The sequence below is a fragment of the Abramis brama genome, assembly GCF_963993115.1.
Source record: "Abramis brama genome assembly, chromosome: 3".
In the NCBI taxonomy this organism is placed as follows: Eukaryota; Metazoa; Chordata; class Actinopteri; order Cypriniformes; family Leuciscidae; genus Abramis; species Abramis brama.
Genome location: NC_139965.1, coordinates 33,570,171 through 33,590,516, shown reverse-complemented (window position 1 = coordinate 33,590,516; position 20,346 = coordinate 33,570,171). Strand labels below are relative to the sequence as shown.

Here is a 20,346-nt window from a genome sequence, read left to right as displayed (position 1 = left end):
AAACGAAGTGCTGACATTATGAAAGATTTATTGTGCAGTCAGCTTCAATGATAATAACGGAACTTTGTGAGATCGCGATGAACTGAGATAAAAGCTTTTTAATTATTAAGGAAGCGCACTTTGCCCTATTTCTGTCATGCCAAACCATGCAAGTAGCTTGCTTTCATGTTAAATTAACAGTGGTTTGTGAATGTTTATGCTTTAATAACAAATAATTTATCACTATCATTACAGGTGTTTTAATTACCTTACTTGAGAGCATCACCAAGCCACAGCAGGCTACAGCATACATGACCCTAGTCACTTGTGGTTGGCCTGGCTGTGCGTCACTCAGACAGACAACAACAGGCAAATCAGAAGAGAGGCTCATGAATATTAAGTAGACAGGCCAAAATCAACCTGTTCTTGGCAGAGCTCCTGAGAAAGGAGCTGTAAAAATATATTGAGATGCTTTTTGGTACTTATACCGCAAATATATATTCTTAAGAACATCAAAACCTAAAATACAACTTCAGAAAGGTGTACAATATGGGACCTTTAAAGGAATAGTTCACGCAAAATATTGTATTCTTTACTCACCCAAGTTATTCCAAACCTGTATGAATTTGTGGAACACAAAAGTTGAAATTAGATAGAATGACAGTCACTGGTTACATTTATTGGATCTTTTACATACAGGTTTAGAATAACATTAGCAATTTTCTGTTTTTCTGTGTGACATCCCTTCAAGAAACAAAGAAAAATAGCAGAATGAAACTACAGATATGTGTAATTTTACTTATTTATCTATCTTACATAACCACAAGTGGATCCAGAAAACTGTCAAGGGCTACTTGAGTTTTAATGTCAGTCTGAAGCAGATGCTGCTAACAAGCACTGAATTAAGAGGGTTAAAAAGCCTTTTCAAAACCTTAGACATTCCGGGACTCAAGTCTTTTAAAGTACTAACGTTGCTCCTTAAAAATTCAAAGCATGAAGCCCAGAGTGCAGTTAGGCTCTAAATATAGTCCTTGATCAGCGTACACTTCTCGCCTGACCTTTAGGCATTGCTCTCTGCCACACAGACACGACAAATCATGTTAATGAACGTCTGCAACACGGACAATGGATGCAAAATGCAGCGAGAGTACAAATGTGCACTGTTTAATCGTGCCCAGTGCCATGCATCTCAAAAAGCCAAACCTGATCGCTTAGATCTGGCTTTGAACTCCAGCAGCTTCCAGCCGACATCCGCTAAGCTTGCCATGATGACAGCAAAATAAAAACACCACATTCACACTGCCGTTAATGCACCGACACTGTCGCAAAACCTATATGCATCCCGCTGGCTGCCGTAGAACGACGTGCCGTGTTCCAGTTTGTGATGAACGAAGCTAACAGCAAAATGTTGCTGTCATGGGCTTGTTTTTGGACGTTATTATTAAGTTTTGTCGGACAATATGTCACGTTTGCATTGCAGGACGTTACTAGGGATTTATTTGCCTTGGAGAATTATGGTACAGTAGCGGCTTTCGGTGACTTCAACTCTGATAAACAGACTGACATTTTCATCATCAGGAAGAGTACGTACAGTTCTGCTAGCTGACGTTAAGATGAATAAGGTCTTAAAATCACCCTACCCGAAGTTTAACTTGTATGTTTTATGTAAGGTGACGCTTATTGTATATAATGTGTGAGCTTTGATAATATGTCAGCGGGTGTTTGTGTATAACTCACCAGTGTTATATATTGTTGCTAATGACAGGGGGTGTGGCTGGGTACTGCACTAAAGTAGAGTAGTACGTTGTGCCCTACTTTAATGTGTTTTTAATTATGTGTGTTATTGGTGATAAATATCCTGATAATGTGTTGTTTTATGGAATTTTTATTTCTTTCAGGATCTGAACTGTTGATTTTCTTGGCTGATCTTAAACCTCCTTATTACAAACCTAAAGTCAACCTGACTAAAGAGGCTATCTCTAGGTGAGAATATATACTGACACACACTAGCCCTATAAAGCCTACTCTATTACATTGATGCATACATGTTTAAGGCCTCTAAACATGATCAAAACGTTGCTAAATCTTCCAATCTTCTACATGCCTTCTTCCCTCTGACTTATAGTTCCAATGTCCAGCTTTAGCTCGTGGTACAGATGTCTTTTTGCTGTGAAATATTTACTGATTCATTTTAGCAAATTAAAGAATAACTTTTATATTGTTATTAATATTGCAAGAGAATATTTACTTGGCTAAAGCTGCTTACGTTTAAGTCAATTCAATTCACGTTTATTTGTATAGCGCTTTTCATAATACACATCTTTTCAGAAAGCTTTACAGAAAATGCATGAGTCCATATTACAATTTAGAGTGTTCTGTTGTCAGAGGTAACTGTCTAAGTTATGTATTTCAGAAATGTAATAAAATGTTCAAATCACAGTTAGCTAAAAATGTATTTATTTATTTTTTTAAATAGCAATTTAATGCAGATACAATTAGCTCATTGAAGTAATGAATACTTGTTTGTTAACAAATTATTATGACTGTTTACTTGATTATCCATATGTAATTTTTAGAAAAATAATGTTAATAATGTATGCATCAAATATGATACAACATGCGTTTGAGGAATGCTTGTAAATTTCTCAATCATTATTGTATTGCATTGCATTATATATTTTGCTGCTTAAAACTCCTGAGCTTTGATCATAAAACTAACCATTTAAATATCAATTTCCAAAGTATAAACATAGTGACAATTGATATTTATATAGTAATTCTATGCACGTAAAAATCAAATCACATTACAACAAGCTATCAGAATTTAATCTTACTTTTTGGCCATATGAATACCAACATCTGCACCAAATTGCATATTTGTGGTGAATAAAATGTATGTTTTTTTTTTCCCTCCTCAAGTGTGAGATCCATATTCTCACTGTATCATACTAGGTGTGTGGTGTGTTGATATTGCAGTGTTCATGTGTTTCTCTGGCTCTTTCAGTGACTTCAGCATAACTAGCGTGGTCCCGGGTGATTACGATGGAGACTCTCAGATGGATGTGCTTCTCACAGGCCACCTAAAGGACCCTCTACTGACAACTGTCTTCATCTTCTGGGGAAATAACCAAACTTTGGGTAAAATCTGAAAAGAATATATAGAGAAAAAATGTTTTGTGAAAGTGCTTTCACAAAGCATTTATTTATTATTTATTAAATATTTTTGTCTAAACTGATGGTCATAGAACTATACTACAGCAGCGATTTGCACTGTTTTTGTAAATGTTTTCTGTTCTCTTACAGACAAGAATGAAAGGGTAGAGATTAACAGGACCTTTAATGATCAGCCCCTTGTCATGGAGTAAGTGATTATAAATATAGATTTATCAAATTGTTTTATATGAATAGTTTGGGAATTAGGGCTGGCCATTGACACAAAGTTCATGATTCCATTCACAAAGTCATGATTTGATTCAATTGTGATTTTTATTCAGTTTGATTCAACCAATTATTTTAGATATATAGCAGGTACAGTACACAATTACAGTGAGGAAAATAAGTATTTGAACACCCTGCTATTTTGCAAGTTCTCCCACTTGGAAATCATGGAGGGGTCTGAAATTGTCATCGTAGGTGCATGTCCACTGTGAGAGACATAATCAAAAAAAAAAAAAAAATCCAGAAATCACAATATATGATTTTTTTAACTATTTATTTGTATGATACAGCTGCAAATAAGTATTTGAACACCTGTCTATCAGCTAGAATTCTGACCCTCAAAGACCTGTTAGTCTGTCTTTAAAATGTCCACCTCCACTCCATTTATTATCCTAAATTTGATGCACCTGTTTGAGGTCGTTAGCTGCATAAAGACACCTGTCCACCCCATACAATCAGTAAGAATCCAACTACTAACATGGCCAAGACCAAAGAGCTGTCCAAAGACACTAGAGACAAAATTGTACACCTCCACAAGGCTGGAAAGGGCTACGGGGAAATTGAAAAAAAAATGGAAAATGTTGGAGCAATCATTAGAAAATGGAAGAAGCTAAACATGACTGTCAATCTCCCTCGGACTGGGGCTCCATGCAAGATCTCACCTCGTGGGGTCTCAATGATCCTAAGAAAGGTGAGAAATCAGCCCAGAACTACACGGGAGGAGCTGGTCAATGACCTGAAAAGAGCTGGGACCACCATTTCCAAGGTTACTGTTGGTAATACACTAAGACGTCATGGTTTGAAATCATGCATGGCACGGAAGGTTCCCCTGCTTAAACCAGCACATGTCAAGGCCCGTCTTAAGTTTGCCAATGACCATTTGGATGATCCAGAGGAGTCATGGGAGAAAGTCATGTGGTCAGATGAGACCAAAATAGAACTTTTTGGTCATAATTCCACTAAACGTGTTTGGAGGAAGAAGAATGATGAGTACCATCCCAAGAACACCATCCCTACTGTGAAGCATGGGGGTGGTAGCATCATGCTTTGGGGGTGTTTTTCTGCACATGGGACAGGGCGACTGCACTGTATTAAGGAGAGGATGACCGGGGCCATGTATTGCGAGATTTTGGGGAACAACCTCCTTCCCTCAGTTAGAGCATTGAAGATGGGTCGAGGCTGGGTCTTCCAACATGACAATGACCCGAAGCACACAGCCAGGATAACCAAGGAGTGGCTCTGTAAGAAGCATATCAAGGTTCTGGCGTGGCCTAGCCAGTCTCCAGACCTAAACCCAATAGAGAATCTTTGGAGGGAGCTCAAACTCCGTGTTTCTCAGCGACAGCCCAGAAACCTGACTGATCTAGAGAAGATCTGTGTGGAGGAGTGGGCCAAAATCCCTCCTGCAGTGTGTGCAAACCTGGTGAAAAACTACAGGAAACGTTTGACCTCTGTAATTGCAAACAAAGGCTACTGTACCAAATATTAACATTGATTTTCTCAGGTGTTCAAATACTTATTTGCAGCTGTATCATACAAATAAATAGTTAAAAAATCATACATTGTGATTTCTGGGTTTTTTTTTTTTTTAGATTATGTCTCTCACAGTGGACATGCACCTACGATGACAATTTCAGACCCCTCCATGATTTCTAAGTGGGAGAACTTGCAAAATAGCAGGGTGTTGAAATACTTATTTTCCTCACTGTATTTCTCAAGAAAAAAATCAACTAGTTCTGTAGACTATACAGGGAAGGGAACCCTGTCATACATGGCACAATTAGGCATTACAATTGACAACTGATTTGTATAAAAACATTTAAATTGCACATAAGGCAGATTTTAAATTGCACATAAGGCAGATTTCTATTTAACTATCACGTTATGGTCATTAAATGTCTTTTTTATGTAATGTTATGTGACATGGTTTACAAGCTGTCTTATTAACGTCTTTCTGTGGTTGAAACACTGATTGAGCGGTTACATTTCAGTAAGTTGTACTGTATCTTTCAACATCTGATGTTCACTCATGTCTACGTTTAGTAAAACGCAAGAGATGATCAGTTCTACTGCGATCTGTCATGCCACATTTAAGATCGGCAAAATGCTATTTACTGTTTGAATTTTGAATCAGAATTTGATGGGAGGTGCGCTACAAAAAATATTAAGTTAAGTTTTGTTCACGCATCCATGGAAAACAGCATAGACTAAAAGATTGGATCTTAAATTTAGAAATCGAATTTAGTTCATCGAAATGAGAATCAATTCAAATCGAGAAATCAATATTTTTCAACTCAGCCCTAGTGGTAATATTATATAATATTTATATATAATCTTGGTCTTAAACACCACAAATCACTGATGAGAATTGTAATCATTTTAAACACAGTCATTGTGTCATTGTTCAAGTTTTGTAGTCCTCATCCTCTCAGTGTACAAATACAAGCTTCCCTTGTTAAGTTTCTGCTTTTGCAGGGGTCTAATGCCGCTTTTTCTTTTCCACATACAGCTTTAATGGGGACATGATTCCAGACATTTTTGGATCTGTTAATGGTTCATCAGAGGTTTGCTATCTCAGGACAAGGTAAGCTTTATTTTGGTTTTTCTGCCTGTACCACAAAAACAAATGCACAGTGTACAAACCATGCTGTTTTATCATTTATCAGAAAACAAAACTGTGAGAAGGCTCTCAAACATGATGTCAAAATGCGCATCCCTCATTCCAATGCTTTCATCGACCTAAACAAGGACTTCACTGCCGGTGAGTAATGCTACTTTGGTCTTTCCTCCACTAAGTCTTTTGAAGTGTCAGAGAAGCTATTGAAAGGTCAGCTGCTCTGTGGGTTGATTTAGAGAATTGCTGAAGATGCCCATTTGCAGAGAAACGGCCTAGAGTGCTGCTTGATTTATTTATGAATTAGGAATGCTAGGAATACCTCTTTGATTGTTAACACATCAGACACTCAGGCGTATTAGAAAATACCTGTTTCTAAAATTGCTTTTTGTTGAAACAACAGATTGTCACATTTTACAATTAATTAAAATTATGTGTGTGCTTTAATGAAAGCAGCGCATTAATATAGAACAGAGAATAAAATGACTATAACTACCTGTGCATTAAACGGTTTATATTAAGTGACTTACATTTTAGACACAGTATTGGCTGTTTTTGCTCTATTTCGCAAAATAAAATCGAAAATAGTTCCAAACAAAGACATATGAATGTTTTCTTTGCTTCTCAAAACACAGAGGTGTTTCATTACTGAATGAACGAATCGTTTGAATGAATGATTCAATGACTTACTCAACAGTCTTACAAATACAATGACACACAAACTTGTATTATATATTTGATGCAAAACTAACTTGTGCACTTGCAAACTCAGTGGCGGTGAGAGAGAAAGGCGTGGCGTTTTAGAACGTCCCCGAGGCCGTCAAGACAGTCGAGGCTCGAAGATTTGAAGTTGCAGTGACTGATTTGAGAAGTTACAAATGCCTATTTGGTCTTGTACTGTGAATGTGAATGTAAGAATAAGTGCAATTATGTACTACAAGTTTGTGTCTGTCATTGTATTTCTGTGAATGACATTTTACACATTTGTGACTTGCCTGCAACTTCAAATTCAGAATACAGGTTTGTGATTATTGTCTGCAAGTGCAAATCTCAACATTCAACTTCAAAAAACAATTTTTATTTTACAGGTTTTCACATCAGAGCTGTGAGTGTAAATTTTAGCGTACAAGTACAAATATTTATTGTACTAGTTCTCAGATTCACATCTACATGCTCTCGAGTTTTTATACTCTTTTACCTTCATAGTTTTTGCTATGGTCTCGAAACTGGAATCAAGAATTGCACTGGAATCTAAAATTGTGGTATCAGCCCCACTAAACCGCCCCACATACCCATGCAAATGTAGGCCTACATTTGATCAATATTCAACGTGACTGAGACCAACAGATATTCACGTTTTCTACGCAGCTGAACAGCTTAGTTTTACAATTATTCTTCATTCTGCAGATTGTCTTTGTCAGGCTTTTTTTCTCCCCTTGTAATCCTGTCATCAAGATGGGATGCTTCCTGAGTGTTGTTTTTCATCTTGGAAATACTGGCCCATTTTTATAGTAGGTCTAGTGGGGAGTGTGTGTGTGAACTACTGCAACTCTCTCGGTATTTATGATGTGTTGTGTTGCGTATTTTAACTTTAGCATGCTGTGGAATTCATCATTTGTTTAAATGTGGCCCTAAAATTAGAACTTTTATTCAGCAAGGATGCATTCATTTGATCAAAACGACAGTTATAGACATTTTAAAAAATATATTAAAATATATTAAAATTGAAAATGGTCAATTGAAAAAATATTAAGCTACACAACTGTTTTAATAAGGAATGTTAATAAGAATGATATCTGAAGGATCATGTGACCGAAAATTCAGTTTTCCATGACATTTTAAATTACATTAAAATAGAAAAACATTATTTTACACTGTAATAATATTTGACAATTTTACTATTTACTATATTTTGCTCATATGCAGCCTTAGTGACCTTTTTTCAAATAATATAACTTGTAAAATATTGGGTAATCATGGTAATTCAATCCATCATGGGTAATTCAATTATGACTGTCAATTTCAGAAAAATCAACTGCAGTCTGAATGTAGCCAAAAAGATACTAGTACTGTTGTTTTCTTGCCTATATAATGTCGTTATTTGTCCTGTTGAAAGGCTGTACTGTCTATAGTGGCTCAGAATCATCATAACTAGTGAAGCCAGCAGAGTTGTGCATTTCAGCCATAGACTGTAAAAAAAGATGACCTTCACTCACGACACCTTCACTCTCTTCCATTGTAGAAAAGACTCCTGCAGATTCGGTTAGTACAGTTTACTGCAAATGAAATAGCTAAGCCGTTATGGAAATGTAGAAATTAAAGTTAAAGCTCCAATCTCCTCCTGAAGATTGCGTTGGTGCCTCAGTGACTACTTTGCTCAGAGAAGCTGTCAATCTCAGCTGTCAATCATGACGTCACACCCCCTTTTTAATAGAATCAAATAATTAACTAAAATTAACTAAAACTAAAACTTATTTTTAAAAAGCGAACACTTGAACTTACATCATCGTGATAAATGCTACATAAAATGACAAACCAACTTTGGAAAAAAATTTATTTAAAGTATAATTTGATTGCTTAGTTTGTCTTGCGTCCCAATTAGACTACATGGAGAGGGCGGGGTTTATGACCAACAAACTTTTTGGCTTTACTTTTCAGGACTTGTGTGGCACACTTGATTTCAGCATCCCCTTTATTGCAAGGTGCTTCTGACTATCCTGATGTTTTTTTTTTTTTTTTTTTTTTTTTTTTTCTGAACCCGTTTAAATCAAATGATCTCTCAAGAGCTGTTTATGAATTCAAAGCCGGTTAAGAGTTTCCTGTTAAGCTTGACTGTCAGTCACATAAAATTGACTGTAATAATCCTCTGCACTATGTGCTTCTAAAGGATGAAAACAGATTTGAATGGCCTCTTGTAGAATTATGTGAAAGTCTTTCTGTCCATTAGTGTATTTGAGACCTGGAGTGGTCATGTGTCTGTCACAATGACCAAAAGAGACTTAAGCATCTCATCTCGGAAAGGCTAAAGAGGTCAAAAAGTAATTTACTAGCCAATATGGACCAGCACAATTCATCCATACTAAAACAAAGCCCCTGAGCCACTACAGCACATATCTCCCACCCTCTCAATGGAAGACTGGCATCACTGCCACCCCCAAACCATCTGGAGGCTGTTCTGCTGCCACACGAATGGTCGTGCTGTTGGGTCTGATTGGCAGACAGGACCAAGAAAGCCTCTCTGGACCTCAACAGCTTTGAGAAAATCACAGCAGATTAACAACAGCCCAAGAGGGGGAAAAAAGAGCACACCCACGTCAAAATCATCTACCACTTTCTCTACAATTATGGCTGTCTTCTGTGGTAAGAGTTGGTGTAAGGAAAAGACCTCAGTGGGGGTAAGTAGAGGCTTTCAGGAAGAGAGATCAGCTGGAACTGAAGGCTGTGCCACTGCCTTCTGGCTTGCCTTGAGGTTTCCATAAGAGATGATTTCTTATTTTTCCATTCGTTAGAATGGAATCTAGATCTAAGATGCTGGGTTCATTCACAATTTAATAATAATTTTGGGGTGGCAGGTAAAAGCCGCACATGTGAAACCATAACATCCACTGCATTGCTGCATCAGCTAGAAGTTGTGTCAAGGCCTCATTTAAGCTTTAAAGTTTAAACTTTAATGACATGAAAAATCAAATTTGCCTTGATCTTTTGACATATAAAAGGTCTTTGTACCATTAAAACATCCTGTGAGTTTCATAGCTTAAAACGTCCTCCTCATTATAAACAAAGCATTTATTTAATCCAGCTCCAAAAACAGCACGTTCTGATATTGGGTGACCTGTGACGTCACATCCTCTTGAGAAAGACATTGACGAAGATTTATACATCATCGTACCATAGAACGTTCGCTTTGACGTGTCCAGTTTAAACAGCTCGTTTGAGTCTCTGTTAGGGCTGGGCGACAACTCGAATGTGTAGTTTACATCGACTTGTTTGAATGAAAATCTGTTTTCTCTTTAACATCCGCCGACGCTCCCCTCTGGGCTCCCGTAGTTCCGAATGGGCTCAGCGTTTGCCATAGAGATACACAAACAACATGGCAAATGAACAAGACCGCGGCAGCACAAGCACACCCGCCAAAAACATTTACAAACTGAATCCGCAGGGCTGCCAACTCTCACAAATTCACCACGCAATTGTCACTTTTTACACACTCTCACGCCACACATCCATGCAGAGAAAAATCGCGAAGCAAAGAGGACACTGACACCGACAGACTAAACAGAGCAGGTTACTTTTGATATGAAACAAATTCTCAGCTCTCAGATTCTGTCAATTTAATTACAAAATTCAAACAATAAACACAGTTTTGACGCTTGTAAATGTGACGTGAAAGAGCGCTGACAGATCTCAGTTCAAGCGGCACGTTAACAGATCATCTGTTACTCTTTACTACTAGTTAATAGTAAATAAACACAAATGATCAATAGGTAATTGAAAAGATACAGTTCAACTTACTGAAATGTAATAAAATCCATCGATCAGTGTTTTTCAACTGCGGAAAGAGGTCAATAAAACAGCTAGAGAGCAATGTGTCACGTAACGTTACATTTACTTCAGGAAAGCCATTTAATGACCATAGCACGTTAGTTGGACTTAAAATAATTGCTATAGAGAGGAGTATTTTGCTAAATATGATAGCTATATTACATATTTATTATATTTTTACCTATATCATTAAAATACTATAACGTTGTTATTATAAAAAACGCATTATATTTAATTTGAGATGTTATTTTTAACCTTTAATAATAATACCAGCTGACAGGGCACTGTATGTTTACAGCATTAGGTGAGATTTTTTTGGAGAAAAATTTACTTAACACATTAACGTATCTACTGTACCTAATATTTATCCAAAGGAATCGATAGTGAATCAAGATCAGTATCAAATTACAAGTACAATTACAATTGAATTGAAATTGTGAAATTTGTGTCAAGCAATAATTAAAACAGTAGCATACCAGTCATTGTACCATGTAAACATTGTGTTGTCACTAAACATAATAAAATTCTGTTTAGTTACCAAATGTTTTGACAATCACAATACACTTATTATGTTATGTTACATTTTCACTGTTTACAAAGTCCTGCCATCTTGTCTTTTTGGCTTGTTGTTTCTGATTGCACTTTAACCCTAAGGGGGAAATCCAGATCAAATCACAGAAGGGAAAATCAAAACAAAATAAAGTTAACTTGTTTTGAACAATTTCTTTGTCATCTGCAGATTGATGTTAAGTAGAGGGGAAAAAAATGGGGGATTTTTTTATATTTTTAGGCCATATCGCCCAGCCCTAGTCTCTGTACAGACTTCAGAAGGATCGGAAACAAGTGAATGGTTTATTTTAATGGCATCCCAGAACGCGTTGGAAATTATATGTTTGTTCTAGGGGTGTTGAAATTAATCTTTGCATTACTGCATCTTATGCAGTAAGACCATAATCGATTATTGACGTTTCTCTGACCGTCTGACGTCATTCGTCACTTGTCGCGCTATCATAAAATAACGGAGGGAGGCGAAACACAAAAGTGAGTAATAAAAAATGTACCCACTATTTTAACATTTACAGCGTGTGAACTCAAGTGTGTGTGCGAGGCTGCGAGCGTGTGCATGCGTGTATGTGCAGGAGTGTGTACGAGGCTGCATGCGTTTGTGTTCCCTTTGAGAGTGAGTGTGTGTGTGTGAGCGTTATTGTAACTTTAAGTACACTTGACCGTTTCATGCGCTTTTAGTGTTTGTTCTAAATGGTCCTGTCGTCTGCTGTGTTCAATTACTTCAGACAAAGGTGAATGATCAAGTCCATTTAAACGTGTTCCTAATAGGCTATGCTGCCGTGCTTGAGCAGCTCTAATGGCTCAGGTATGGCTAATGCTACTGTAAAAAAAATGTTTCATGATTTATCGCATATACATTTTTTCTATTGTCAAAATCAACTTAGATGATTAATGTGATAACATAATATTTTGAGTAATATATTAAACCATGGTATTAACAAAACAAAAAAAAGTATTTCAATTAACTAAAAAATTTAAGGCACCATGTAACTTACTTTAAGTTAAACTAACAATATTTTTTTACAGCGTGTAGCCAAAGGAATGGTAAAGAGAATAGCAGCAAAATGAACATGGAGAAGGCCCTTACATTCAATAAGTCCTTATGACGAATATTCATTCCTTTTTTTTTCTTCTTCTTCTGTTTTATGTATCTCTCCATCAACATAGAGATGCCACTGGCATCTGGATCGCATTTTCACATCTTCATAATCTCCTCGATAACCCCCGGATTCAGAGTGTGCAGCCTCGTTAAAAACGGAGAGTAATTGCCAAATAATTATAAATGTCATTATGCGCAAATATGCACAAAAGACACCAATTCTGCCTTCTGACTGGTTGCTAGGCAACCTTGTGTTGCAATGCTCCAAACTGCAGCCAATTAGACTTGAAATCTCTCTGAGAGTGAGCGCTGAGTTAATTGTCGTGCAATGTAAAGGAAACAGATTTTCCACATTAGGGGACTGCTGAAGTGGGAAGTTCAGCAAATCATTTTCTGCAGCAGTCTTCCAGACTAACACTCGCAGTTGAACATTTAGGCTACTTCAGGCCAAATGGGCGTGATCATGTGCTGTCCCTCTTTGTGCTTTTTATTGTTTTTCCAATGGGACTTTAATGCCTTTTCATTTATGTTTTTGCAAAAAGAGAATCATCCGATAAAGTAGCTGGATTTTGCAGATGATGCAGGAAGATGCCACTCTTTAACAGGGATAAATTTGGACCCATCAAGATTTGGAGTCATTTCCGTGAGGCTTATTGTATGGCACCCCAGAGACGTCTGCTAGATCTGCAGAACATAGCAGGTGGATAACACAATGACTGGGTGTTCCTCCTTGTACAGACCTGGTACAGCTTTACTGACAAATAGCTTGAAACAATGTGGGTAGAGATCTCATTATTTTTCAATATGTATGTCTTTTCACTGCCTCCCGGTTTTATAAGCAGTAAACATGCTCGGAGGAACAGAACTGATATACGGTGCCTTCCAGACAGTTGGCAGTAAATCAAAGAGCTAAGCTGTAGTATTTACATGATAAATAAAAGTCGAGGGAGCAGATGTGTTGTTGATACTGAGCTAAAGTTGTTCCACACAGTTGATGACCAATGTTAATCTGTTCCTGAAGAGTAGGCATGCTTAATACTAACAGATAAAATAGAGGCACCAAACCTAATTTAGTTCAGTGTTTATTAATGAAGCATTTTTATTAATGAAGGACTGTAACTTTATTTGTCCTTCACTCAATTAGTAGCTGTAGCTAATGGAAGAGACTGTTTAAAAGGATCAATGTCCTAGAAGACTCAGTAACCTGCCTGAGCTGGCTCAGATTCTCTTTCTCCCACTATCTCCGTCTTCGCTCTTCTCTTTCACTGTCAGCCACCCCAGGGCCAGTTTATCCACCCACACGGGTTTTTTTTTTTTTCTGCCATTTTGTTTGTGCTCTGGGTGCTTGTTTAAAACTATTATGATTACTTGCATTATGTTGGTGGTGTGTTGTCGCAGGCTAGGCATGTATGCTTATATTCAGTAGCTTGTGCTGAACTGGTGGGAAAGAGAGATTTCACAATGCCACATATACATACTGTTGTACCTGATGATAGGTAGACCATTCCAAATATGTGATGTCTAAGGATAGTTCACCCTTAAGTTGATCCAAGCCTGTGTTCTTTTATTTTTCCGTTCGAAAGATAAAATGCTGAATTTTGAAGCTGTTTATCCACATATGGGCATTTCGACTTTTATTTCTTAAATAACATCACCATTCCTTAATAGCAAATTGGAGTTAAAAAGTTAAATAAAAGTTATGGCAGCAATTTAAAATTTAAGCAATTTAAAAATATATATTATATAAATTAGTGTAATGATAATTTTACTAGTTGACAAAGTAGCCAAGTGAAATATTTACCTTCCATAGAAAAGAGGTTGTGTTACCTTATTTCTGCTCATTTCCACATATTTAAAATGACATCCATCCTTTTTGGAGAAATAAAATGCAAGACAGACAACAATTTCAACCATAGTGTGTCAATTTTCTTATTAAGAAGGATATTTAAATAAAATGTTGAACACATGACTGACCATATGACGTGAGAAGCATATTTCCGGGTTCGTAGGATCACTCGCTCCTCCACCATGAATAAATCGTCATCTGAACGCTTGAGTTTTATTACTGAGAAGCCATGCAAATGTAATTTTACAGACGTCCCCATGAGAAACAATTAACGTCTGAATGGAGCTCAAGACACAATGTGATCACATCACTGAAAACACATTTGAAGGTGGTCTGAGACAGATTTTGACCTAATATAATGAAGATGTGAATGCAGATTCGTTTTTGTTATCCTCACTCAGCTGTATGCAGTGTGTAATGAGGTTACGCCACTGCTATTAATCATGTACGTCAATTTGACTATTTTGCAGTGTGAAAAAAAACCAGACACTGAGCTCATGTAATGTATTCCCCTAAATTATCAAAAATTAACAATATCTGATTTATGTATCAAATAGGAAACGTTTTTAAAATTCAATAAATATCAGATATGTTTTAGTTATCACTACCTCTTAAGTGAAATGTAAGTGGCATTGTAAGTCACTCTGGAATGAAGGTGTAAATGCAGTCTGGCCAAAAAAATAAAAATAATGCCAGGTGTACAGGGTGCCATAGTCTGCATAACTTTAAAATGTATATTGTTATTTACTCTCCATATTCAAACATAGAGCATTAACTCATCACACAGTGTTTGACGTCATTGCTTCCTGCAATGACATGGCACACCATTTCGATTTATTTCGAAATGTTAAAATGTGACATTTTATGAACATTCCTCTGCATCCCACAAATTTGCTCATCATGTAACTGTTTTATTTTGTATTCCAACAAAAACAGACAGTTACAAAATGCTGTCAGTGGCCTGAGCATCTAAGCTTGTTAGTGCAATAAGTTGGCCCGTTTCTCTCTCTGCCAGCATAATGTGAGCGAAATGGAATAAGGAGTATGTGGTGCTGGCATAATCCCCTCCACTCCACCTATGTTGTTCTTGTAATGGTTTTATAAGATTATAACCCCTCAGAATAGCATCTCTCCATTTTATGCCAGCGCCGCCATGCTTATGAATGAAGTGCTTTAGGGAAGAAAAAAAACAGGGGAAACATGGCGGATTTGTTGGCTTAGATATTGGCTTATGTAGCATCTATTTATAGGTTTCAATTCTTCCCTTGCCCTGGATTCAATGCCCTGCTTTAACCCTCAGACCCACCAAAAGTTTTTCCCTATACATTTCCTGACTGCCAGCTCGATGAAGTTTGTTTCCTCTGAGATTAATTCCATTCAATATTCATTTAATTTAGTTCAATTCTCTCAACAGACTGTGAAGAAATCCTCAGTCAGGGAACCGCCGTAGATCTACAAAATGTAGGTGACGCATACGTGTCTGTTAACAAGCTAAAACTGGGTGGTTGAATGAAAAACCTTTTGAATCTCTGTTATCCTTTCAGTAACTCACTGAGTTTCATTATATAATTTCCATACAGAGAGTTTATGTCTTCTGAAGTGCATCTTGAGTTGGCAAATGAAACGTCAGGATGGATTCAGATTCAGGATGCATGAAATACCCCAATTTTTCTGTTTTTCTGGGCTAAGGTTTGTGTCTATGCGTGTGTGTGTGTGTATGTGTGTTTATAATGGTAGAAAGAGATTGTGATGCTCACAGCTGTGGCATCGTGCAGAGATGACTCTGATGAAGGACTGACCTTGAGAAAGAGGCAGCTTTCTCTCATGTTCTCGGCCTCTTTTATTTCTCTGTTTCCGCCTCATGGCCTGTTTGAAGTGAATAGTGCACCTTACTGATTATAGTGGGACCACGCTGTGCTAATCTCAGAGGATATAGCCTGTGGCCTTCCACCTGAAAGAAGGAGTGACATGGTGTCAGCATGACTTTAGAATTCAGGATGAAGTCTTCAGGAATGTAATTACAGATTTGCCGAACTGCCTCTGCCAGTACATTACAATGGTGCAGGCTGTTTTGGTGTCCGTGTCCTGTCTCAAGGTGTCATTTGCAGAGTCAGAAACGCTTTAAGTCTGCCATCTGAATGTCATTTGGCTGGGGTATCTTTTTCAGTGTTGAGTGACATGACTTTTTTTCTGATAATGTCAAAGGCTGTCCTCAGCTCAACTGGAGAAGAGAGGTTAAAGACAGCAGAACCTCTTAGAGCTTTTCCATTGAAAGGACAGTCCAAAGTCCTTTAGCTTTGTTCTTCCAGCTCACTTTACAGTCTTGACACTCTCAAAACACTCCATTCTGTCATTAGCCTATTTATCAAAGTCTCATTCACCTGTCATCTTCAAGTCGTGATCGTCTGATCTCATCGACAACATTTCGGCCCTTTAGGACAGCCTAGTGTATTTCGTTGACTCCCTCAAGGGCATGAGAGATGGATGGAGTCATGGATGGTTGGCTGAGTAACAGCTGTACAAATAAGCAGCGTTCCACCTTTTGAACCTCAGGAGAAAGATCTAGAAACAGCCCCGTGGCATCAGCCAAACCACATATAAGATGGGCCCTCTGAAGCTTTCAGACAGTGGGCAGACTGGAGGTTTTGATAGCTTGGTGCTAGCATGATTTGTTTTGTTGAATGTTTGATGTTGCAGCTGTATCTAAATTTAAAGGGGTCATTTCATGAGGCATCTCTTTTTCCATTGATCTTTTACAATGAAAGAGATCATTTTACTGTGAAAACAGCCTGTATCTTTCAGAAGGCAAAACTTCCAGCCCATAATGTGCTCAGGCGTCTCGTTCTTACATCTTTTGGCATGTGCTGAGACATAGGGAGAGAAAGCAATGGTTTTGCTCGCTCTGACGGCATGGTGCCTCAGAGGCGGAGGAAGTTGCTCACGGCAGGCGAGCTGATGATAATGGAGATCATTTGGTGTGCAGCATGTCAGCATTGTTTGGAACTAACGAGGGCTCAGAAGTTGTGAATGCATCGTAATTAACTACCAATCAGCACCTTTGCTTCCCCTCTTTTGTCATTTAGAGCTGATGTGCTTTTGTCTCATGAAAACCTGCATTTTTTTAGCCTCCATATTGAACGTGGGCTGTGTTCGGAATGGCATACCTCCTGTGCATATAATAGCCTACTTATTAAATAGCTTACTGTATACTTCCTATGTTAAAAAGTAGTAAGTGAAGCAGTACCCTGAAATCTTGAATATTAGGTCTAAATATTTGTATGTATTTGTAAATATTTCTATATTCGAGATCACCATTCCTCCGTGCAGATAAAAGTATGTCCTGTTTATATTTAAGGCCGTATGATTTCAGTGATGCAGAGGGAATCTCGGAATCCACTCCAGTCGTGAAAATGGAATTTACAGTATAATGCAGATGTCACGCAAAAACGCGCAAATTGATGGATAGATGAATAAATTGAAATTAGAGCTGTACGATAAATCAAATCGCTACATGGTCTAGTGTCTGTGAATATAAAAAGTGCGAAAAGATTGCTGAATAAAATGCATTTCATAGGACTCTATTATTCTTAATTTTAATAAATGATCAATGATAAAATAAGTTGTTAATCTAATCCATAATCAGTTATTAAATTTAATAGATTAGACATGTTTTTGACAATTGAAATTTGAATAAACAAAACAAACAAATGCTTTTAAGTTAAAAGCATTTGTCCAACCAAAAAAAACCCGTTTTCATTAATGTAACAGTCATTTTAACTAAAGATAATGATGATAATAATAATAATAATAATAATAATAATTGATTGTTGTTGAATACTGTATGCTTTGAAACCGTGATATTTTCTGAGACTGTTACCATGAAAATCTCAAAACAGAAATTTATTGTTAATGCTGCCCCACAACTTTTATTAATAAATTAAGTTTGCAAACATCAATGACAGCTTTAACTTGTCAATGACCATGGTATAAGCAGGATAATGCTCAGCTAGCTGTGCCTTAAACGATTTTAATGCACGACGTGGAGGCAAAGAAGATTTATGTAATGGTACAAATAAACTAATTGTGTAAATAACCATGCGTACATATTTGTCATCAAAAAATCCAATTGATTAAATGTAAACCAGTCTCTTACATTTTAACAGGCAAAATTGAACCTTGCTTGTTCCACAGTTAACCGTATCTAAATCATGTTCATACCTTTAACTGATTATTATTATTATTATTTTTACAATCAACAGATTTATGTTGAGTCTAAGGAATTTGAATAAATGCATTTTGTAAATATAATTATTTAAATAAAATAATTTAGGTGGCACTTTTTGGCAAATGTACTAGGTTATTTGGGTGTTCTATGCTGCAGAATCTGCATTTACAGACAATTTAGTTGCTGTGAACAGCAGTAAATATACTATATAGTGTAGTAATAGTAGTGTGCTATTCCCAACATAGCATGTCCTTGCATCTTACAGTAATGTGGATGTGGAGTAAAGATATGTTTGTATTGTGTTTTTGAATATTCACTCTTGTGAATTACCATAAGTGTTTCTAGAAATCTCTTTCTATCTCTCAAGGTGACTGTGATTTTTGTTTGTTTGTTTTAGAAGTAATTAAATGTAATTAATGTAATTTTGCATTAAAATAATATATATGTAATTTTAATTATGTTTTTATTAATTATATATTTAATTATATTTTAATTATATGTAATGTTATTATAATGTTGTGTTTTTTAATTGGTTTAACAAAATTGAATTTCAAATGCCTCCTGGTTTGGAAGTCACTGTATTAGATGCTTTAGGCTTATTGTCTGATTTAATGGCAGGCAGAGAGCAGCTGTAGAATAACTCATCACAGCCCTGCTGTCGACATTTTGGTGAGCTATATGTTAGTTTTGGGATGGAAGGTACTGTATGTGCTTATCTCTGTTGGCATGGAAACCGCCTCCTCATATCTGTAAAATATAATGGTGTTTGGGATTCGGGTTTCGCTCTCATGCTGAAATACTGCACCCACATCATAGCCCTGCATGTTTGACAGACAGACGGTTCGATGCACTCTGTGACAAAATCCATCATGACTTCCTCTCATCAGCATTGAGTTTGTCAGGATATGTATTAACCGATTGTGAAAGGTATATGCAAATGTGATCTAGAAGCTAGAAGTCACATGCAATTACACTTTAAATAAAATATTCAAACTTTAAGTCATGCAAAAAGCCAAGAAAGAGTGAAATGGGTGCGTATGATTTTTAGAATTAATTAAAGCTGACAAAAACGCATATCCCAAACAGCATAGATGACCACTGAGAATAGCAATGGAAGTCCATTACATTGTGTTTCACTCTCTGTTAGAGAATCATGCTGTTGAAGGATATTATGTGTTATCTTCAAGCTATAGCATTTGGCCCCCGACTAGGAAACTTCCACGGTAATGGAACAATCTTAGTGGGAGAGAAAGATCGAATGAATGTGTGGAAGTGTGAGGATGTCTTTTAAAGGACATTTCTGTGTATGTGTGAGAGAGTGAAAGGTCTGTTAGTGGAGAGGTGGATCTGTCTGCTGAAAGAGAATGTAATTCAGTTGTAGTATAAGAAAGTGAATTTTGTCGTGGAGTATGTTGTAATCCAGCCACCTCAAGTGCAGAAGTCATTTTTTGCAATGAATACGAAACGTTAAAAATATGCAAGATTTCCTCTGCTGCTTAGAATGAAGTGAATTTAATGTTCCAAGTATTAATACTTGTGTATTATATTTGTATCATACTGTGTAAGCTCGCATGCACTGGTAAAAGAAACATGTGAGCATTTCTGTATATTTGCTTTAAAGTCACTTAGACTGCTGTATGTGATTACAGTGTTAGCTCAAATTATCGTGACAAGCCTACTGGGTGATATAGCTTGATGTTTTTCAGCCTTTCAACAACATACAATATACATGTCAATGATTTTTGCCCCTTACGCTGATTTCGCCCAGCATGTAAACACACTAACCTGCTTTCTGTTGGCTTATTGAAGTGTGCATGTGTGATATATGTGACAGGAACCGTGTCCTTACTTTGAATTTAAGCACATCCAGAGCGAGCATTTTGCAGTAAGGGAGGAGGAAATACAGTATATCGACTTTTCTTGGCCACAAAAAATGATAAAAGTGCTTTCATTTCGTATACAGCAGAAGAAGAAGTGGTACAGTCAAAATGCTGCATCTGTAACTGCATGAGAGGATAATATATGAGCTGTAAGTT

The 20,346-nt window shown here is 36.9% G+C and overlaps 2 protein-coding genes across 4 annotated transcripts in view; one reads left to right on the top strand and one right to left on the bottom strand.

The window, feature by feature from the left end:
- Positions 1-1,303, bottom strand: part of phkb (phosphorylase kinase, beta) — a 74,325-nt gene extending 73,022 nt beyond the window's left edge. The window contains exon 1 of one of the 3 annotated variants that reach the window (XM_084109120.1): positions 1,183-1,303. In XM_084109120.1, the coding sequence (XP_083965246.1) occupies positions 1,183-1,273 (91 nt within the window). In that variant the 5' untranslated portion in view covers positions 1,274-1,303. The remainder of the gene's footprint in view (positions 1-1,182) is intronic. The other 2 variants (XM_084109119.1, XM_084109121.1) reach the window with 2 other exon arrangements.
- A 35-nt stretch (positions 1,304-1,338) lies between these two features.
- The window catches only part of itfg1 (integrin alpha FG-GAP repeat containing 1), a 138,546-nt gene continuing 119,538 nt past the window's right edge, over positions 1,339-20,346 (top strand). Inside the window, exons 1-6 of the mRNA XM_084109122.1 lie at positions 1,339-1,562; positions 1,878-1,962; positions 2,984-3,117; positions 3,283-3,340; positions 5,927-6,001; positions 6,084-6,178. Of these exons, the coding sequence (XP_083965248.1) occupies positions 1,364-1,562; positions 1,878-1,962; positions 2,984-3,117; positions 3,283-3,340; positions 5,927-6,001; positions 6,084-6,178 (646 nt within the window). The 5' untranslated portion in view covers positions 1,339-1,363. The remainder of the gene's footprint in view (positions 1,563-1,877; positions 1,963-2,983; positions 3,118-3,282; positions 3,341-5,926; positions 6,002-6,083; positions 6,179-20,346) is intronic.